General features: G+C 43.1%; 3 protein-coding genes and 1 long non-coding RNA gene across 4 annotated transcripts; 2 read left to right on the top strand and 2 right to left on the bottom strand.

Annotated features, from left to right (window-relative positions):
- Positions 1-1,006: 1,006 nt before the first annotated feature.
- LOC135639842 (uncharacterized) lies at positions 1,007-6,658 on the bottom strand. The gene is made up of 2 exons (XR_010497051.1): positions 6,282-6,658; positions 1,007-1,373 (listed from the first exon to the last, which is right to left on the bottom strand). It is a non-coding gene; the product is annotated as an uncharacterized LOC135639842 (long non-coding RNA).
- An 838-nt stretch (positions 6,659-7,496) lies between these two features.
- On the top strand, positions 7,497-10,489 carry LOC135641306 (pentatricopeptide repeat-containing protein At2g30100, chloroplastic-like). Its single transcript, XM_065156631.1, has 2 exons — positions 7,497-8,351; positions 9,233-10,489. Exons 1-2 carry the CDS (start codon positions 7,602-7,604, stop codon positions 10,004-10,006), a joined length of 1,524 nt encoding a protein of 507 aa, XP_065012703.1. The 5' UTR covers positions 7,497-7,601; the 3' UTR covers positions 10,007-10,489.
- Positions 10,490-12,893: 2,404 nt separating this feature from the next.
- LOC135641120 (ethylene-overproduction protein 1-like) lies at positions 12,894-19,047 on the top strand. Its single transcript, XM_065156177.1, has 4 exons — positions 12,894-15,184; positions 16,948-17,239; positions 17,335-17,644; positions 18,547-19,047. Exons 1-4 carry the CDS (start codon positions 13,110-13,112, stop codon positions 18,777-18,779), a joined length of 2,910 nt encoding a protein of 969 aa, XP_065012249.1. The 5' UTR covers positions 12,894-13,109; the 3' UTR covers positions 18,780-19,047.
- Positions 19,048-20,594: 1,547 nt separating this feature from the next.
- Positions 20,595-21,937, bottom strand: LOC103989701 (uncharacterized protein At5g39865-like). The gene has a single exon (XM_009408645.3). It carries the CDS (start codon positions 21,774-21,776, stop codon positions 20,754-20,756), a length of 1,023 nt encoding a protein of 340 aa, XP_009406920.3. The 5' UTR covers positions 21,777-21,937; the 3' UTR covers positions 20,595-20,753.
- Positions 21,938-22,302: the final 365 nt, after the last annotated feature.

Genomic DNA, 22,302 nt, shown 5'->3' with positions numbered 1-22,302 from the left:
CTTCTTTTTAGCTGCGAAAACATATTGAAATTCCATCCCAAAGTATTCTTTGACCATGTTTTTGTTACATTGTATTCCCGGAACGTGTTATTAAAACCTTCGTGGAGCTGTTGCTGCCACGTCCTATAAGTTCACTAGCATTGAAAACACTCCAATTAAGGCACGAGGCAGCCCTCGAAGAGTCTGATCTCATGATCAGATACCGAAGTTTCGAGATCCTAATTTGCAATAAAGATGTTGTTTCGATAACTCCTCAAATTTTGATGATTTGGTTCGGCTCACGGCATGATGAAACAATAATAATAATAATAATAATCGTTACTTTTTTTTTAATTTATTTATTTTTATTTTATATATTTATTTTTATTGTCATGAGATGTTACACAAGAACTCTTGAATCCATTTCGAGGTGGTAAAATTCTCTTAAACCCTTATGGTCTTTTAGATCGATCACTCTTTTTCATCTACGTTTTTAGTGTTAGGTTGACAATGCCTTTATTCATCTTCTTCTTCCTCAGGATGGCGATGATTTCTTCTGCTTTTCTTGTTGATCGAATTCGTTTCCGAGTGGTGATTTTCTTGAACTCTTCTTCTCTTGTAGGTATCGATCTAGAATCTCGGCTAAGATAATCACCTCGAAGATTTCCGACTTTCTTGTCGATCGAATCCGTTTCGAGGTAATGATTTTCTTTAACTCGTCTTCTTGTCTTCTTGCTACCGATCAAGAATCCAAGCCACCAAGATTATCAGAACTAATTATTACTCGGCATATGAAGTTTCAGGTATCTGTGCATCATCTTCTAATTTATTAACCATCAAGTCATGCGACTTGACCATATCAAAGTAAAATGCAAGAAGCTAAATGCAAGTTCAAGCAATATGACCAAAACTCAGCATCCCAAGGCAAGCACTATCAAAATCAAGGGCATGCAAAAGTCCAAGGTGAGAGCACAAACCAGGTTGAATCCAAAAATGGTCTGAACTTCCATCCAAGGGGCACATCAAGTAAAGTTTGAATCCAGGAAAACAAGATATAATCTCTTTCAAATCAGTACCATTACCAACAATCTCAACAAATATGATTTTTTTTGTTTTTGTTTTTGGGGGTACCACAACAAGCTTAGATAACTGTAAAACACCACCACCCATGATTCAGATATTCATGTACATGTCTTCTTTAAGCAAATTTCAACCCATTTTTGAAAGCTTGTTCATATCGTCTAAGCATCCCATCCAGTCAGTCAGAATGATTTGGCTTGAGAATTGGACAAAAGTGAGCCTCAGAGCTCTAATCCACCATCAGCTTTATGAAAAAATAGATCCTTTTATTTGTAAACTACCGCTTAGGAGAGAGGGATTAGTAAGTAGGAAACCTGATCATCAAATTCCAAGCATGTTGAAATTATCTATCACAAAATCCTATATATCAAACTATTACTAACTGTCACTAATTCTTGATGAAAATAGACCAAGAAGGGTAAAATAAACACCTGATAAGGACAAAAATATCTTATTTAAAAAAGCAATGGCTGACAAATAATATGCTACAAAAAGATATAACTATCAGGTTCATTCCGAGCACCGAAAGAACAAATTGTTGATATGTACACTCGAATGCTTTCACCCCAACAAAATGGGAGAAAGAAAAGCCATAACATGGATAGCCCAAAATTATCTTCAAAGTTCAATCTAAATAAATCAACAAAGTGAAAGTAACTCAAGTATCATCTAACTCAAAACATCCAAGCCCATCGTCCATATAGAAGTTGCTAACGGAAAGCTCTTCAGTAATATTGTCCACGTGTTGCCGGCACAAAACTCCACAGATATTACCCTAGAAGCTTACTACTTAAAGCAACCTTGTGTTGCAATAGGAACCACAATCTCATTTTCAGAACTTTGATTACACTTTGTACAATACTTTGTGCTACCGATAAATTCTCCCTTTAATTAATCAAGACCTAAAAGAAGGACTTACAGCCTTCAAGGCTCAAAAGCAGAGCACCCTTTTGGTCAGATATCAAGCAATTTTGTTATTAGCGTAGAGTTGAAGTGATTATCAATGCATGAGCTATAAGTCACAAGACATTTTATATAACCAAGTTACTCTTTGTGAAAAGAATAATGAACCTAATCGATATTGGACCAAGATAGGTAAAAGGTCATTTATCATAAATGAGTTCATTTGCAGACAAATTACCAAGAGCTACCCTATGAAGAAAAGGAGATACAGAGACTAGTAGCATAAAGACCATATAAAATTTGTACTAGAACATAAAGCATGTTTAAGTCATCATCTACAAATTCAAAATTATTGTGTAGTCTATCACATTTGCAACCAACTATTAAGTGTGTTCAAATTGATAATCATGAATGAATGCTCATCCTTTGTCATTTAACCTCCAATCATTAGCAATTCCAGTATTACTCACCGGAAGATTCTTAAAAGTTCAGAAACTGAATCGAAGTGGTAATTATCTAAAACCGTTGGAAGAATTAATATGAACAAAATTAAGATGAAAGGAACATGATTCATGGCCTTTTGGTGTTTTGTTTTAGTACAGTTTCTTTAAGGTATTAACTGCTCCCACTCAACATTATGAGTTTGTTAGATGGAAAGAACAAGTACCCTTTCTTTAAGGTGTTAACTGACCCCAATCAGCATTACGAGTTTGTGAGATGGAACTCTTCGGTGCCATCCCCAAAGCCACCGATCGAATACTTGTTGAATCATTGTTCCCCAAGCATGTCCTGTACATCACAAGTTGTATTAACGTTTTCTTTACCAAAGAACTCCTCGATCCATTGACAGGTCGCCAAGCCTAAAAAGATTCGCGCGCACAAACAACAATTCGTCAAAAGCATCCAAGATAAACCCCTCACTCTGGAAAGTGTTAGAGCTAGCCCCAGGATATTTACCAAAGGATAATTTTGGCAACACAACAAAGACAATAAAGCGGAAAGAATAAAGCGACAAGAACAATAGAACACCAGATATACGTGGTTCGGTCAATTGACTTTGACCTACATCCACGGAAGAAAGAGGAGCAAATTACTACTATAAAAGAGGGACACTTACAAATGCCTTAGGAAATGTTCCTAGGCCATAAAACACCTTCAGCTTCCTAAACAAGAAGACTTCAAACCATAAGCAGGTTTTCTTGTGATGCCTGCTGTACTTCTTGTGGTGTCTGTGGTACTTCTTGTGGTGTGTATAACATCAAAATTCAGGCCCTTATTTATAGTTCCAAGACGAGACAACAAGTCTGATTTTCCCGATGTGGGATTATGAGACTTGCCAAACTAACAAATCTCCACCTTGGCATGTCCCAACAAAACTTGCTCCATCTTCTTCACAAAAGCCCCAACGGGCAATCACCAACAATGAATACCAACCAAGTCCAAGCACTGCTTGTAAACCGGAACATGCTTCGTAAGCATATCAACTGGATTGTCCTTCGTATGAATTTTCTGAACAAGGACTTTTCCCTCAGCAATCAACCACTTAGCGGAATTATCACAAGAAACTGCATCTGAATAGGAAGTAGGCTCACCAACTTCACTTGTTTCTTCTGCAACAGACAAAGCATATGCAACCAAATTTGCATACCTTTGTGATGGTCGAATATTTCTCATATGACGTATATGCCATAATTTGGTGATGTCAGAATCAGACAATGATGATGACGAAACTGCAACTGAACCTGTGACAGTAGTTCCCTGCAGAATATACAAGCTACCAGACCTACAAGCTTTCATAACAATAAGAGCACTTCTAGAAACTTTCATAACTCCACCTTCAGCTGTGTATTTACACCCAAGAGCCTCTAGGGTGCCTAAAGAGATGAGATTCTTTTTCAAATCAGGAACATGTCTAACATTAGTGAGCGTCCTCACAATACCATCATGCATTTTAATTCGGATTGTTCCTCTACCAACAACATCACATGCGACATTATTGCCCATCAAAACAATTCCACCATTACAAGATTCATATGTGGAAAACAAATCCCTATTGGGACACATGTGATAAGAACAACCTGAATCTAAAATCCATTCATTTTTAGACTTTGTCCTGTCATCAATAGCAAAGAAAATATTTTCAAAATTCTCTTCAGATGCTACACTAGCTTCAGCGGATTCAATAGTTTTCTCAACAAATTTTTCCTTTTGCTTTAATTTATTTTTCAATTTAAAGCAATCAGATTTAATGTGCCCCATTTTATGACAATATCTGCATTCCAAATTTCTATGTCTGGATTTAGATCTAGATTTAGATCTACTACTGTCAAATTCTCTTTTATCCATTTTATCCCTGACAACCAGACCCTCAGCCTGATTTCCTCTACTTTCCCCAGTGATATCTCTGTCTATTTGCTCCTTAGATTTTAGTGCAGATTTAATTTCCTGATACGAAACTGTTTCTTTTCCATAAATCAAAGTATCACGGAAATGCTTAAAAGATTGGGGAAGAGAACACAAGAGCAACAAAGCCTTATCCTCATCATCAATTTTTGTATCTATATTCTCCAAATCCATAACCAAAGAATCAAACTTATCAAGATGCGAGAGTATAGATGTACCTTCAACCATCCGAAGCATATACAGACTCTGCTTCAAGTAGAGACGATTCTCCACTGTCCTCTTCATGTACAAGGCTTTAAGTTTGTCCCACATGCTCTTAGCCGTAGTCTCCGTAGCTACCTCCCGTAAAACCTCGTCAGAGAGGTTTAGAATGATGCTGGATCGGGCCTTCTTATCCATACCCGCAAGATCTTCCTTTGACGTACCATCTGGAATGTTCTCAGCACCCTGAAGTGCCAAATCAACTCCGTCTTGAACCAGAATGGCCTCCATCTTGAGTTGCCACATGCCGAAGTTGACATTTCTGTCGAATTTCTCGACAACAATCTTTGTTATTGTCATTGTTGCCAAAAGATCCCAGAACCAGGCTCTGATACCAGTTTGTTAGAGCTAGCCCCAGGATATTTACCAAAGGATAATTTTGGCAACACAACAAAGACAATAAAGCGGAAAGAATAAAGCGACAAGAACAATAGAACACTAGAACACCAGATATACGTGGTTCGGTCAATTGACTTTGACCTACATCCACGGAAGAAAGAGGAGCAAATTACTACTATAAAAGAGGGACACTTACAAATGCCTTAGGAAATGTTCCTAGGCCATAAAACACCTTCAGCTTCCTAAACAAGAAGACTTCAAACCATAAGCAGGTTTTCTTGTGATGCCTGTTGTACTTCTTGTGGTGTCTGTGGTACTTCTTGTGGTGTGTATAACATCAAAACTCAGGCTCTTATTTATAGTTCCAAGACGAGACAACAAGTCTGATTTTCCCGACGTGGGACTATGGGACTTGCCAAACTAACAGAAAGAAATCACAGAATAGCGATCTTCAAATACCGTCAAGAACCGTTTGCAGCGGAGGCAACCTCGCAGGAATCGGCAAGCCCCATGGGTCTTCCTCCGACGCCCAACAAGAATGGCCCGTTCACCATCCTCCTCCTCCGCGTCCCGTACGGGTACCCTCGCGCTGGGCGAAGTCTAGAAGCTGGATTAGGGTTTTGCAGCGAACGTAGTAGGCAAAGCCAGCGAGGAAGGAGTCGCCGTCGAGCTCCGCTACGGCGAGATGGAGGACCTGGGTGTCCACGCTGTCTTCCGGGAATGGCTCCTGCCTTTGGCTTCGAGAAATGAAATCAGGAGGGTCGAGCTCGAAGCTCAAGCTCGAGCGAGTGCGAGAGGCGTCCGCTCTTTTCGAGAGAAGGGGTCATATGGATGAGCGCGAGGAGGTCGGCAAGAGTGACGTCAAGAACTGGCAGGTCGCGTTAAAGGAATAGTGGTTGCGCACGAATCTTGATGCGGTCCATATCGGGGACGGATGTCAAGTGGCGTTGGATCCCTTTTCGCATGATGGTGGTATACTCGTATCTTATGGCGTGATTGGAATGACTACGGTGAGCTGGCGAGGCAAAAACGTACGTGATGTTGTAGTAATCGTTGATACTAAGTGAAGTACTTCTATGGAAGTGAGATGATCGGACATTAAAGCAAACACTTTGAGGGCATCTGCAGCAGAAGCACTGTGAGGTTTGCGCCTATTTAAAGCAAACATGTTGATTGTACGAAAAGAGGAATTAAAGCAAACACTTTGAGGGCAATAACACAAGAAGCAACAAGTGGAAGTTTCCTTCATGAAAAATGCAATGCGTGACCACAAATTTGAAGCGAAATAATGATTTCTTTTGTGTTTTTTTTTTTACCTGAGCGATCTGGTGGAAGGCAAAGGCGACGACAGGTCGCCTGAATGCGCACTGGTTCTTCGACGTCACCATGGTCAGCCGATGGTTTCGCCGACATCAAGGGCGGTGAGGACGCCGGAGAAGGGGAAGTCACGCCAACGAAGGCGTCGGGGAGGACGTGGACGAGGGCAGCGAGGCACTCGACGATGAGGGCAGGCGCGGCCGTTGGCAGGCTTCCCGTCGAAGACGCGGGCGAGCACCGCCAGGGACGACATCCCAAGTCATACGGTTCGTACGATTTGGTAAGAATAGTGGTCCGTATTCACTTGGAAGCGGGGCCCGCAATCAACGTGTGTAATTTCGTCGGTGGTGATTGATGGCAATTGTGTCGGTGTTCGTTGTGTGCCGCGAGGGAACGTGCATGCATCGCTATTTACGATGTTGCCATCGATCCACAAATTATATTGCACGAAGAGAATGTTTTACCAACCCATTGTTTCTTACCGTGAGATTTGTGAAATTAGGTTTAATTGGATTAGATCTATTATTTATATAATAATACACTAACGGATGTGGTTGTTGCTATGGCTAGAGTTGTCCCGTGCCATGCATTCATGGATGACAAATCGATTGACAGCATGACATCCGTGGTGACCACACCTACTTTGGGACAGGATAACTACGTTGGCTTTTGAGGCCGCCGAGAAGCCAATGCATCTGTGGGTATCCTAAGACTAACGTGCTCCACCTCTCCAAGGCTCGCACCTCATTTTCACGCGAGTTGACTATGAATGGTTCTAGATGAGATTAGCGCTGCAGGAGGCGCACCACACCACCTGTTGCCCCGGTGACTAATAAGCTCGTACAGGATTTGTTAGACCAAATCGGAATCGTTTGAGCTGGTTGCGTTAAATGACAAAATTAGCCTTGAAGAATCGCTTCAGTCTTTAAAGCTTTTTTTATTTCCAGCATTTAATTGATCATATAATATATTACTTTGGAATATATAGAAAACGAGATTGAATTGTCACATGAATTTATTAGTTAAGCCATATAATATATTACTTTGGAAGATATAGAAAACTAAAACCCAAACCATTTATTAATGAAAAGGGTATTTTCGTCACTCAAGAACAAAGGCCTCTGTTTCGGTCGGTGGACACGTCACCGCTGGTTCTGCTGCAGCAACAGCCACGATTAAAATAAAATAAATGAAATAGAAAAGAAATTGGAAGACCCACAAAGAGATCGAGCCACGAGGAGAGGGAGACGAGAGACGAGGCACGACCTCCTCTCCTCCTCCTCTAAACCCTAACCTCTCTGATCGGTTGCTCTCAACGGATGGCCCTCTCTGCTCCGATCGGCTCCTCACTTCCCTTCTCCTCGTCGTCGGCTCTTTGTCCCCGCCGTCGTCCCCTACTCCACCTCCTCCGCCAACCCTATTGCAATCGCCCACTTTCCCTCAGGGTCTCCTCATCCATCTCCGATTCGCAGAACACTAATCCGAATGCTGTCTCCAAGTCTTTACACGTCAAGCCTCTGGAATCGGTGCGATTCGATCGGCTGCTGACGAGCAGCACCGAGGAGGAGATGGGCGAGGGGTTCTTCGAAGCGATCGAGGAGCTGGAGCGGATGGTGCGGGACCCATCCGATGTCCTTGGGGAGTTGGTCGAGCGGCTGTCGGCGCGGGAGCTGCAGCTCGTGTTAGTCTACTTCGCGCAGGAGGGGAGGGACTCCTACTGCGCGCTCGAGGTCTTCGATTGGCTCCGGAAGGAGAACCGGGTCGATGCGGAGACGATGGAGCTCATGGTGTCCATCGCATGTGGGTGGATCGAGAGGTTGATCGGTGGAGAGCATGCGCCGGAGGACGTGATGACGCTGCTGAATGAGATGGAGTGCGTAGGTCTCGATCCGGGGTTCAGCATGGTGGAAAAGGTGGTGTCTTTGTACTGGGACAGGGGGAAGGAGGACGAGGCTATAGCCTTTGTTAAGGATGTTCTGAAACGAGGGGGAATCGGAGGCTATAAGATCGAAGAAGGGCACGAGGGCGAAAGAGGAGGACCAGTAGGGTATCTCGTCTGGAAGATGATGGTAAAGACTGCACTGCATTCAACCTTTTGTATGATTGTTAGTGTAGAAAATTGATTTATTTCTTCAGTACTGGCAGTCGTAAGCGTCAATTTTTATTGATCTTTGAGTTGCTACGCTACTTAAATCATCATTCCTGGTTTATTGAACTGTATAGATTTGTTCTGGTTAATTTCTACTGTATATCTGATGAACTGAAGTATTTGCTGATTCTAATGTTTAAGGCCAACTTATATTTTCCTCAATGTAAGGGGCCACTTACACTTTACAAACTGATATTATCTGTAAAGAATTTTGGGGCAGTATCATTCTAAAGCTGTAAACTTATGTAGTTCTATCAGATTTTAAGTGTCGTAGAAAAAAGTTATGATTCTTGAAATCCAACTATCTCTTTTGTGGTATAGAAAGAGGTTATGATTCTCAAAATCAGCTGGATGGGCTTAGAACCACCCAACCCACCCCTGCACACCTCCCCCCCCCCCCCAAAAAAAAAAAACAAAAAATCTCTCTGCTTCCTGCATAAGTGTAGCAAATTTCATTCCCTATTATTCTTAAAAAATCCTTAAGTAGGTACCACATGTTTGGAAGTGGGAACTGCTCTTGATACTTTATTTGGTGTTTTGCAGACAAACTCTGTTATTAAAGCTAGCGGCAAATTTACGAATGCCAATTATGACATGAGAACAATTGAAATTTGTTATTTATCTTTCTAGTATCATTACTACCTAAAAATATTTTCATCTAGTGCACTGCATGAGATTTAGAATCTTGCATCTTTTCTACCGTTCCTGGCCTTTCCTTGACTCCCTGTTGTCTAGAATCACTATATCATTGGACCAGAAAGGCAATCATAGGTTCTTATTTTCTTTTCTGGTTTCTTTCAGGTAGATGGAGATTATCTGGGTGCAGTTAAATTAGTTATCGAATTTAAAGAGAATGGGTTGAAGCCTGAAGTTTATAGTTACCTAATTGCTTTGACGGCATTGGTTAAAGAGCAAAAGGAGTTCTCAAAAGCTTTGCGTAAGTTGAAGGTTTCAATTAAGGCAGGCTTGATTAACGCACTGGATGCTGAGAATTTGGGCAATATTGAAAAGTATCAGTCAGCCCTTATAAGGAATGGAATCCTTTTGTCAGACTGGGCACTGCAAGAGGGTAGTTCAGCAATTTCCGGAGTTGTTCATGAGAGGCTCCTTGCACTGTATACTTGTGCTGGTTTTGGACGTGAGGCGGAGCAGCAGTTGTGGCTAATGAAACTTTCAGGTAAGGAGCCTGACAGGGAACTTTATGATGCTGTGCTAGCAATTTGTGCTTCCCAAAAGGAAGCTGGTGCTGTCGGTCGGTTGCTTGCTGGAGTGGAGATTATGAGTGTTGGGCTTAGGAAAAAGACATTATCATGGCTGCTACGAGGCTATGTGAAAGGAGGGTTTTATGTAGACGCTTCAGAAACCCTCATAAAAATGCTCAACTTGGGCATAAGCCCAGAGTACTTGGATAGGGCTGCCGTTTTGCAAGGACTAAGAAAAAACATACAAGAATCTGGAAACATTGAACCTTACATCAAACTTTGCAAGCACCTCTCTGATAAGGATCTCGTTGGACCCTGTCTTTTATATATGTACAGACACAAGTATAAACTGTGGATTCTGAAAATGCTTTGAAAGATTTGTTCATTTACCCTCTGCTAGTCAGATAAGTGAATGAATTACTCTTGCAAAATGTTTATATTTGAGATCTCATGTGAACTTGCAAAGGATGCCGGGCAGAAGAGTGAGTGTAGTGGGCACACATACAGGTATCAATATGAAGTGTTACGAGTTGTAAAAAGAGTAGAATGTGTATACGTGTATCATCCAGGAATTACCATATCATTACGACTGTTGTTATATTTTGTATAGTTGTAATTTCACATCTTGTGGAAATTGTACAGTGGTTGGCTTTTGGTCGTGCCAAGATAATGGGGCTTGTAATCAAAGCTATCAAAGTAGTTCGTCAAATCAGATGCCTTGTGCTCTCCATTTTATGGAATATTGATGGACACCGATGCAGGTGCCTCCTCCTTTCTTCATTTGGTGTACCTGAAATTCTAACTCCATCCTAGTGTAATTAAGATTTCTTGGCAATAAATCTATTTGTTATTTTCATATTTAAGAATTTCTTTGTTCTCTAATATTGTAGTCATTACATCTGTAGCTATGATAACTATTTTGTTGCCTAACCAACAATTTGAGATGGCTGTGATTCTTTGCACTTTTATATTTCACAGTTTGTTCATTATGGGCTGAATTGCAGAGGAATAGGCTCTGAAGATATCTACTAAACTTTCCTGTAGGTTTTTCTTTTTCTTTTGGAGTTATATTCAGAAACCTTGAAGGCCTGAAGTGATGCTTTTAGTGAGCAGGTACTCCACCCTGACAGAAGAAGCATTTGATCACTTGAAATACTATTATTGCTTATGAATATTATCCTGATAACATCATGGATGACAAAGTACACAAGAATGCCTTTGTAAAATAGGTTTATTGTTCTTGGACGGTCTTGGGTGTATTTCTGTGTTAAATTAATTATCTTGTTTCCAAGTGGGTTGACTTTCCATCAATAGTGTCTCACTGCTAACTCTAAACTTCCAAAATAAGTCTTAGGTGCTCACTACTTGTGCTAGGTTGTGGAGCATTAATTTGATGCAAGATAATTTTTCTCAGGTACAAACCTGGTATTTGATTCCCTTTCAGGTGGTGTTAAATTTGTCAGGCTGCAGCACCAATCGTTTTTCGTTTGGCATGCTTAGTGCCAAATCTTTTGCTAGCCTGATTATGACATCTGAAGATCTGATAACAATTGAAAGTTCTCTTTCATCTATTTTACTGTGCTGTACTGATAACCAATCAAATTATTCTGCTTCAAGTCTTCACTTCTATCCTATAAATATATATATATGTGGCTGTGCAATTGATCACCAGAACATCAAGCATTGGTTGACAGAGATGGGAAAGTGGTTCTTATTGGCGGCTAATGAATGGCATGATGGCAGACTGGTGAACATTTTCAACGACCACATTTCAGTAAATAAGAGAGGGATCTTTTCTTGGCATACACAAGTCATGTGAAGTCTGCTGGCTTTAGATGATTTGTTGATGTCTTTGTTTTTGCTACTTGGTTCACAATGAGTATTTGCTGGTTTTTATCAGTACATGATTAGCTGTATTAATGACAGCCTGTTTTCTCTCTCTCTCTCTCTCTCTCTCTCTCTCTCTCTCTTGCATGTTGTATATGAAGTTACTATGCTTCTTGGTAGCAAATCATTTTCTTGGGTTGTCCTCCTGCAGTTCAATCAGTTAAGGTTGGTGTTGGATTTATATGGCATAATGTGCAGAACAGGAGCAGCATGAGAGAGAACACAGTGTAGACCTCTCTAAAAGATCAACCTTTGGCTTTCCCAAGGTGTGATGCTGCTGGCAAGAATGCTCCTTCTCGTCGTCTCCTTTTCTCGGTGTCCTTTTCCATCCGTTTTTGGCTGAGCTTGAAGTGCGTGCCCTCGCGCTCCCTTTTCGTCGTCACCGACCGTTTCCAGAAGAATCTACCGATGAAGACCTCGATGTGAGAATTCCTTCCTATAAAATCCCTTTCAAATTTGATTCAATCCCCATTATCTCTTCTAACTAAATATATATACATATATAAATCCGCGAGATCACAGGAAAGCGAGTTCGAGAGATCCGTCCTGCATCCACGGTGGTTTGATCTGCAAGCTTGGCGCGAGTAATGACGACAAATGGGACCTGATAATTTATAGCGTGGGTCCGGCGTCGTGGGACCGATAGCTGTGCCACATCCATGGAAGCTGGTTCTCCATTCTGGCATATGGCCGAGTTTACCCCCGCTCAGCTGGCAACGGAATGCGCCACACGTAACAGCTTTTGGTTTCCCTCCCTGTGGGGGACTTCTTCTTGCCCTCGTCGCCAGATATAATTCAAAATATTAAAATTATATATCGTTATACGTTTTAAATTAGAATAAAATAATTAAATATCATTTAAATTGATTTATTTTAGGTTTTTTAGATGGATAGTAACGGTGGTAATATTGTAACGATGGATATGCTGTGGGGGGAAATTGTAGTGAAATGTGCACTTTGGTACAGACTTTAATAGGGAGGCTGTTGGAGTTACCATTCATGGGGGCGACGAACGACCGATGCGGGGAGAAGGGAAGCAGAGAGGAGGGAGAGGGGGAGAGAGAGATAGAGAGAGAGAGGCCGACATCCGCGCCCCTCCTCCTCCTCCTCTTTTGACGCAACCAACCTTCCCTTCCCTCCACAGCGGTTGATCCATCCGACCCTCTTTACCCTCTGACTCATATATCCCTCCATCATTTCTACACACACAACTGGAGAGAGAGAGAGAGGGAGAGAGAGAGAGAGAGAAAGAAGAAGAAGGAAGAAGGAAGAAGAAGAAGAGATCCATCATCCATCTCTTCTCCCCCATCAACACACCTCCGGCCCAACCATAAAGGTACCATCTTTCTTGAGAAGGAAAAGGAAAAGAGTAAAGTGGAAATGTTTCTCCCTCCTTGAGCCCCTCGATCCTTCCCTTCTTCCACCTCTCTCTCTCTCTCTATCTCTCTCTCCCCTCCTGCGGTGGTGTTTGGACGCTTGGCCGGCCGTTACCCCGACTCTTTCTTTTTCTTCTTGCTTTTTCCTGTAGAGGAGAGAGAGGTAGATTGAGGGTGCCAAGAAGAGAAGGGAAGGAAGACGAGAAGACGACGATGCAGAAGAACCATTTGTTGACGACGCTTCGCAGCCTGAAGCTGATCGATGGATGCAAAGGCACGCAGGTCTACGCCGTGAATCAGTCGGCGTCGAACGCCAACGCTCCGGCGTCGTCCTCGTCCTCGTCATCAGTCGGCGAGAAGCCCCTCCTCCGCCACGTCGCGTCCCTCCGCTCCAAATCCATCCAGGGGGGCAACAATGGCGGCGGCCGCAACCACTATACCCCTTCCCTCCTCCCTGACTCGCTCCTCCCCTTCGGCCTCCCCTCTGCTGACCACATCGACCCCCCCGTCGACCCCTTCCTCCGCCACGTCGACCCTGTCTCCGCCCTCTCCGACTCATTCCGGCGCCTCTCCTCCACCACCAAAGCTGAAGCCGACGCTGGCGCCGGCGACGAGCGCCTCCTCCTCCTCTGCGACCTCCACCTTGAGCAGCTCTCCCTCTTCCGCCCCGTCGCCGATCCCAAGCTACTCCGCCGGAGCCTTCGCTCCGCGCGCCTCCACGCCCCCAACGCCCACCATCGCGTCGTCCTCTCCGCCTGGCTCCGCTTCGAGCGCCGGGAGGACCAGCTCCTCCCATCCCCCTCCCCCCTCTCCTCCTGCTCCCCCACCTCCCCCGCACTAGAATGCCCCCGTGCCGCCCTCCTCTCCCCATCCTCCTCCTCTGACCTCCTCTGCCCCTGCCGCCATCCCCCTCCCGATCCCTCTCCCTCCTCCTCCGCCTCTGTCCCCGCCCCCCGCCGCCATGGACAAGAAGAGATTGAAGACGCCGATGTCTGGTTTTGTATTGGCGATGATGAGGTACCCTGCGTCCGCTCCAGCATTGCCGCCCTCTCCAAGCCCCTCTCCACCTTGCTCTATGGTGGCTTCGCAGAGGCCCAGCGGGAGCGCATCAGCTTCTCCCACAATGGCATCTCCGTCCGCGGGATGAAGGCCGTCGACGTCTTCAGCCGCACCGGTCGCCTGGACGAGTTCCCACCCGACACCGTTCTCGAGCTCCTTGCATTTGCCAACAAGTTTTGCTGTGAAGGCCTCAAGTCCGCCTGCGACGCGAAGATGGCATCTTTGGTGCGCAACCTCGACGACGCCCTACTTCTCGTTGAGTACGGGCTAGAGGAGACCGCGTACCTCCTCGTCGCTGCTTGTCTTCAGGTGTTCCTCCGTGAGCTCCCCAGATCCCTCAGCGACCCTGACATAACGAGGCTGCTCTGCACCCAGGAGGGAAGGGAGCGGTTAGAGGCAGCCGACCATGCCTCGTTCTTGCTCTACCATTTCTTGAGTCAGGTGGCCATGGAGGAGGACATGAAATCCAATACCACGGTGATGTTATTGGAGAGGTTGGTGGAGTGCGCCACTCCTGGGTGGCAAAAACAGCTAGCTTTGCACCAGTTGGGATGCGTAATGCTCGAGAGGGGTGAGTACAAGGACGCCCAGAGGTGGTTCGAAGAGGCATCTTCCGAGGGGCATGTGTATTCCCGCATCGGTGTTGCAAGGGCCAAATTTAAGAAGGGGCACAAATATTCTGCTTATAAGCTGGCCAGTAGCCTCATTGATGATTTTGAGCCTGTGGGATGGATGTACCAGGAGAGATCATTGTATTGCAATGGCAAGGAGAAGATGTCGGATCTGAGGGTCGCCACTGAGCTAGACCCGACCCTCGCTTACCCTTACAAGTACCGGGCAATTGCTTTAATGGAGAATGGCAAGGTTGGTGCAGCCATTGCAGAGGTCAACAAGATCATCGGGTTCAAGGTCTCGACCGATTGCCTTGAGCTTCGTGCATGGTTCTGTCTGGCACTCGAGGATTACGAGGGGGCGGTGCAGGATACCAGGGCGCTGATGACACTGGACCCCAGTTACTTGATGTTTCATGGCAAACTGCACGGGGACCAGTTGATTGAGATCCTCCAGCAGCATGGGAAGCAGTGGGACATGGCTGATTGTTGGATGCAGCTCTATGACCGGTGGTCTGCAGTGGATGACATTGGTTCTCTTGCTGTGGTGCACCAGATGTTGGCTAAAGAGCCTGCGAATAGCAGCTTAAGGTTTAGGCAGTCGCTTCTGTTGCTACGGTAAGCAATTCATGCACAAGTCTTTGCCAAAAAATTGTGATTAAGGTACCTTTGATATTTTCAATGATCACTATGGAGAAAATTGATGATGTTTGCTGAAACTTCATGTTGCTGCCCAACCATTTATTTCTTTAACGGAAATTCCTTGTCAATATCACATCCGATGAAAGATTTTGTTACAATTCTTTCTAAGCTGTAGCTCTATCGGTCTCATTGTTTATCTGTTGCTAACTTGCTATTGCCTAGTAAATTATATTAGGGAAGTTTTCTGGATCCTACTATATGTCCTGATGGATAATAAATGACATGTTTTTATCCAGCCATTTGGATTAGGATATAACTATATAGAATAGATGGATGTATTTGACAATTCTCAATAAGCTATTGGCTCTGTTTCATTCCTTGCTTATCAGTTGCTAACATGTTATTGCCTAGTAAATCATTTTTGGGGGACCTTTTGTAACCTCCTATACGTCATGATGGATAATAAATGAAGTGTTTTCATCTCTCCATTTGGATAGGGTAATATTATGCTAGAATTTACAGAATTCTGCATACTAGATATTGAATGAACATATTTCTGTTAGTAAGTGGTTGTGGAATAGTACTACCATGAAAAGATTTTTTTTTAGCCATATGATTAGAGATAGATTATATACTTGAAAGAGCAGTGGACGACATGTACTCTTCCATGATACCAATCATAGTGCTGAGCACTGAGCAAAAGTAAAATATTTAAAGGTAGGTTTACAAGGACCAAATCTGGACCAGATACTGTTATTAGTAAATTGAAATGATATGCATCTTTCTTTCCCTTTTTTTGCCTTTTGTGTTGTCTTATTTATAGGTCAATTGGTTATGGGGTGTATCAACATGGTCTTGGGAGTTGGCTTTGGTAGTGCTGGAGTCGATTATTTAACTAACATGAAAGATATTTGACTGATGGTCAAAGCTTAACTGCTCTTTCTAATTTATGTATTTAAATATCGTGCTATAGCAAATGAATCATCTGTGCTGCTGGTTTGATAATATACACAACAACAACAATAACAACAAAGTGGTAAGTCCCAACTGTGGTTTGACAATATGTCGAATAATATTGAGGTATATTGTCACTTCAGTTAAAATTTTAATTTTTTACCAACATAATGTAACAGTCCTCGATGGAATTAGCACAATTTAGCATTTGTGATAACTCATTGTTGCGATGATTGTTCCATCATTGGTTTGAATCCTTCGACAGGTTGACATTTGTATAAGATGGATGTAAAACATTTATTGAAATGAACATTAAATTGGTAGGGTTCAATTATGTGAGATATCTACAAATAGAAGAGACCAAGGATTTATTGCTTAATCATAGTATTTTGTAGCTTTGGAAGTGTGTTACAGCTGTGAGGAATTTGAGCTCACTAGACCAATGTGTACCCACTATGACTATTTTCTTTTATGTAGCTTTAAATATCAATTGAAACTTGATTCTTGAGCAGACTTTGAGTAGGCAATCGATCTAACAATAGGGTGATCATATCATGTTCATGTTGAGCTTTTTAGTTGGAGATTAGTAGTGGTTCATAAACTCTTTTGTTTTAATTTACTGTTTGGTTGCTGCCTATAGTCCACCGACTTTTAGGTAACCAATTTTCCCGAGTATTGAGTATTTCAATTTATGCAGAACAAAAGAAGTGGCTTAATAACTTTGACACGTGCAGCTCCTGTTGTTTGACAGCATCAAACTATGCTGATTGTGCTTTCTTATTTAGGTTGAATTGCCAAAAGGCTGCAATGAATAGTCTACGTCTGGCTCGGAATCATTCAATCCATGATCATGAAAGGCTTGTTTATGAAGGATGGATCTTATATGACACTGGACATCGTGATGAAGCATTAGCCAAAGCTGAGGAGTCTATCTCTGTTCAGAGATCATTTGAAGCATTTTTCCTGAAGGCATATGCTCTAGCAGATTCTAATCTAGATCCCACATCTTCATCTTATGTCATTCAACTACTCGAACAAGCTAATAGTTGTGCTTCAGATAACCTTCGGAAGGGTCAAGTATGAACAAGCCGATAGTACTATTTATAAATTTTCTTCATAAATTTGCATTGAAGTATGATATAACACTAAAATCTGTGGAAATACTCCTTCAGGCACACAATAATATGGGAAGCATATATGTGGACTGTGATATGCTGGATGAAGCCGCAGAATGCTACTTAAAGGCACTTGGTATAAAGCATACTCGTGCACATCAGGGTCTGGCACGGGTTTACTACCTTAAGAATCAGAAAAAAGCTGCTTATGATGAGATGACAAAGTTGATAGAAAAAGCAAAGAACAATGCATCAGCATATGAAAAGCGATCAGAATACTGTGATCGTGACATGGCAAAGAGTGATCTTAATATGGCAACTAAGCTAGATCCCCTGAGGACGTACCCTTACAGATACAGGGCTGCAGGTGAGTTGATTAAGCACAGCAGAATCTTGGTTATCTTTTTTCATTCCTGAATGTAATTTTAGTTATAATAAGAGAAAAAGAATTTCAAAGAATATAACATCTTATCAAGAATCACTCAGCTTAGAATAGGATCGTCCTTAACTAAGGAATAGGTTCATTAAACTTAAAACTTGTCACTATGTTGTCAAAATTGTCAAGCTTAGTAGTCTTCGTGGAAGCCTTCTCAATATGTTTGTTTTATCCTGTTTAAGCATAGTCTAGTTTCCATTTGGTACTCTAACTCAATTATGTCATTACGTTTGGTAATTTTAACTTGATAAATATATGAAATTTATGTCCCATTTTCCACTTCTTTAAACGGTGAATTTACAAGTTGTTAAAGCACATCTGTCTTTTCTGTCATTCTGGCTGAACAAGGAATTCAGCCTTGTTCATGTTCAACTCTGTTATATGAGCCTGAGGCCCAATAGACTTTGGTCGATTCTCATAGTATGTGCGCAATTCTTCATTTCAAAGTATTCTTGCCATTGCATCTTAATAGCAATGTCGACTAGATAGTGAATCTTGAAGGATTTCATATTGATTTGTACTAATACTTTTTTACGATATACCAGTCAATTTAAGTGAAAACTTCATAGAAGATTCAGTGAAAATTCTTCGGCTGTTGCTTGTCCGAGTGGTTGTCCTTACAAGTTTTAGATTATTATTTTATGCATTGACAAGTTATGATGATGATGCCTTTTTTGCATGCACATACGGCTTCTACCTACTATTGCTTCGGTAGTGATCACTTACCTTGCATGTGCATGCAAGTTATGATGATCCCTACATATGATTCAGTCCAACAAGCATCAAGTGTTGCCAAGATGATGACTTACATTTCAAGTTTTCCCATTTTCCAGTTCTGATGGATGACAATAAGGAAGAGGAAGCAATAGCTGAGCTCTCGCAGGCAATCGCTTTCAAGCCAGACCTACAGCTGCTTCACTTGCGTGCTGCATTCTACGACTCAATGGGAGACACCGCATCCACCTTGCGAGATTGCGAGGCAGCACTGTGCCTCGACCCAAGCCACTGTGATTCCATGGATCTTCACAACAAAGCTCTCGGAAGAGCAGGCCCTCCGACTACATAAACTTGTCATTATTGTCTCGACACGTTCTCATTCAAGATTCAAGAAGTGGCTGAAGATGATGATCCCACATAGCAAAGATGTAACTCGAAGTGGATCAAATTTACATGCAGGAAGCATTGTGTACATATTTATACAAGGTTTGTGAAAATTATATACACAGGTGGAACAACAAAAAAATTGGGTGCATTCCTCAGAAGACGGACGCAGCAAAAGATGTGTGAATGAAATACCAGTTGACAGGCGGCAGCAGAAGCTTTGAATCGTTCATTTAGGCTCATTTCTGTAATTTATATAAACAACTTTTTGAAGCATGGCCGTTGACGACGAGTTTTTCATACGAGGAGAAGAAAAAAACATATTTTTTCCCCTAGCATGTTTTTAATCACATCTGAAACAAAATTTATTACAATCTTTTTCAATCAGAGCCTTCAAGCATTTTCAAGCTTCCTCATGGAATTATTCAATTTGTTAATATTTATTCTGTATTGTCCTTTAATTGGTGTTACCTACACAGTTTAAGAACATGGGATGCTTCTCCCTGTAGAATTAAGAATGTCGTTGCTAACATTTCAAGCTGTTACCAAATGTTGAGAGGGTTGGCATTGTGAATGCATAAATGGAAAATTAGGACTCTTATTTTCATGTTTCAAACTGTTCTGTAAAATTTTCTTTAAGCAAAAAAAGTTAGCTATTCATTGATGAAAAAGGCAAATTCACCAGAAGAGGAAAGAGAAGGGCCCCCCAGTTCTAAAAAAATAAATAAATAAAGAGGAGAGAGAGAGAGGTTGTTCAGATATTAGCTAGGGAGTGAGAGCCTGGGAAATGGAAGAAACAAAAAAGCCTGACAGAGTGACTGAGTTCCTTGATCAATCTTGCTTGCTACAAGGTAAAGAAGGCATGATCTGCTCTTGGAGAGTGAATACCATCTGTTTCCTACTTTTCTCGTGATTGATTGAATACAGCTGCTTTGTTTGTTCATTCACGACTAACATCTCTAAATATACATACAGAGCTTCCTACCATATGAATTGACCCATAAAAATAAAAATACAAAACCCCCTCAACTGTTCTTTTAATCTTCTCACGAGTGTAGCAGACGTTATAGCTTCACTCGGAGCCACCTCTCATCTTACCACATCCAATTAACATTTGCCACAGCTACAACGATCCTTCTCTCAAGACAACCAATTAACTGCTTCCTTAATCGTGCGCAATCTTGCAAAGATGTTTAATATATGCTGCTGTAATATCTTCGTGGGGCTGTACATACATACATAAATGTGAGAGATTAAATATCAGTCTAAGCACGAATCTCATTATATTCTCCATTGTTATTATCATCGCCGTAACGGAAGAGGATCCTATTAAATATCAATTACTCTTATAAGCAAGAAACTCTATTAAATATCATTCACTCTTGTAAGCACAAATCTGGTTGTGCTCTCTATCATCATCATCGTCGTAATTGAAGAAGGTCCTATTAAATATCAATCACTCTTGTAAGCACAAATCTTGTTGTGTTCTCCATCATCATCATCGTAATCGACGAGGATCCTATTAAATATCAATCACTCTTGTAAACACGAATCTCATTGTGTTCTCCATCGTCATCGTCGTAATTGAAGAGGATCCTATTAAATATCAATCATTCTTGTAAGCACGAATCTCATTGTGTTCTCCATCATCATTGTTGTAACCGAAGAGGGTCCTAATTTACATGACTGATACTGATACAAAGGAACTATATATATATATATATATATATATATATATATATATATATTTATACATTTATTTATTTATTTTTCATGTGCATTAAAGGTATGATAAGAGATTTTTTTTGTAGAAGCTAAATATACCCAATAAAAGAAGCGGGTTTTGGAGACCGTTTCGAACGCGAAAGCGTTCGCCATCTCGGACTGTTCCCGCATCATCTAATAACCCCGGAGCTCTCTCTCCGCCGTCCGATCTCGATCAGATGGCGGGGGAGGTACGGCATTGAGGACAGCGGACGAGCCCGTTCTCGTTGCAGGCGGGACAGCTCCGGAAGACTCCGCCACCTCCCTTGTGAGAGTAGCACTTATGGCTCCCGCCACAGGTCGCACAGATGACGAAGCGCACTCCGCCGCAGCCGTCGCAGGAGCCGGCGGGCACCGGCGCCACCCCCTCCACGTACCGCCTCAGCTCCCCAGTCTCGTGGAGCTGACGGATCTCTTCGGCGCCGCCGACGTGCCGGCCGCCGATGAAGACCTGGGGGAGCGTGGTGACCCCCCGCCGGCGGCCCACGATGCGGCCGAGCTCACCGAGGAAGCCGGCGTCCAAGGAGACGTCGCGCTCGTCGACGGCGACGCGGTGGCCGCGGAGGATGGACCGAACGAAGCGGCAGTCCTCGAAGGTCTTGCGGACGACGCGGAGGGAGGTGAAGTAGAGGACGATCCGCTTCTCCGCGCAGGGGGAGGGCGGGGAGGATCGCCATGAGCGGAGGACGGAGGAGGCGGAGCGGACGCTGTGGAAGACGGCCTTGGGCGACAGCCTCCTGGCGATGGAGGGGGAGGAGGGTTCGTCAAGGGGGCCGCGGACGTCCTTGAGGGAGGAGGGCTTGGGATTGGGAAGCCGCGGCGAGGCGATGGCGGTGGCGCCGCGAGGCACCTTAATCTTTTCCCATGACGTCCACATGAAAGCGGCCAAGGACGGAGGAAAAGGGCAATGGAGGAGGAGGGAGGGGGTGGGGTGTGTTAATGGAGACCTCCCCTTTGAACCTAAAACTAAAAGGGGAAGGAAAGGAGAGTAGAAAGCGGAAGGGAGGGAACGAGCACGAGTGTTGGTTGCGGCGAGCGGTTGAGGATGCTCGGAGGTTGTCGAGGGTGTCTGCAACTCGGGGAAGGGAAATATTTGGGGCCGATTATTGCGTGGAATGGACGGTTGCGGTAAAACGGTGGTTCGCCCCTCGTTCGTCGGAACGGAAATGTTTCTTATCACCGCCTCGACGATCACCATCTCACGGTCCTCCGCGCTCCAAGGGGCCGCGGGAATCGGGGGAATGGACGGGTTTAGTACCTCCTCTCACGCGATCACAGGTCGAGAGCATCACACGGAAAACAAGTCGGATGCTTCCATTCCCTCCTCCTTAGTGCGCAGGGAAGGGAGCGGTAGGGGGAAGGAAGTGAGACCAAATGTGATGGAAAGGCCTTGCTCGCTACCAGTTGGTGCGAGTAAACATCATCTTCCACGAGAGAGAGAGAGAGAGAGAGAGAGAGTTCACATTATAGAAGTTGTCTTTTGACAGAACAAATCCCAGAAAGGTAACGAACCCAAGAATGGTTCATTTAGTGAAGGATAACGATCCAAGAAAAAGTATAAAATGTGGTAGAATTCCATTTACGATCCCAAAACTCCACAAGGGAAGTGAAGGCCAAAACACTTGCAGGTTCGATACATAATCGATTTGATTGAACAAGTCGATGGTAGATAACAAAATTTGGTGAAATGAAACTCTTCTCCAGTGTCCCTATACAAATGATGA

This window comes from Musa acuminata, chromosome BXJ3-6 (genome assembly GCF_036884655.1).
Source record: "Musa acuminata AAA Group cultivar baxijiao chromosome BXJ3-6, Cavendish_Baxijiao_AAA, whole genome shotgun sequence".
NCBI classification, from domain to species: Eukaryota; Viridiplantae; Streptophyta; class Magnoliopsida; order Zingiberales; family Musaceae; genus Musa; species Musa acuminata.
This window is presented reverse-complemented; position numbering and strand designations above follow the sequence as displayed.

Coding starts and splice junctions, on each gene's coding strand:
- LOC135641306 (XM_065156631.1), top strand. CDS start 7,602: ATGGCCCTCTCTGCTCCGATCGGCTCCTCACTTCCCTTCTCCTCGTCG. Junction 8,352..9,232: donor ATCTCGTCTGGAAGATGATG/GTAAAGACTGCA, acceptor GGTTTCTTTCAG/GTAGATGGAGATTATCTGGG.
- LOC135641120 (XM_065156177.1), top strand. CDS start 13,110: ATGCAGAAGAACCATTTGTTGACGACGCTTCGCAGCCTGAAGCTGATC. Junction 17,240..17,334: donor ATAACCTTCGGAAGGGTCAA/GTATGAACAAGC, acceptor ATACTCCTTCAG/GCACACAATAATATGGGAAG. Junction 17,645..18,546: donor TTACAGATACAGGGCTGCAG/GTGAGTTGATTA, acceptor CCCATTTTCCAG/TTCTGATGGATGACAATAAG.
- LOC103989701 (XM_009408645.3), bottom strand. CDS start 21,776: ATGGTGATCGTCGAGGCGGTGATAAGAAACATTTCCGTTCCGACGAAC.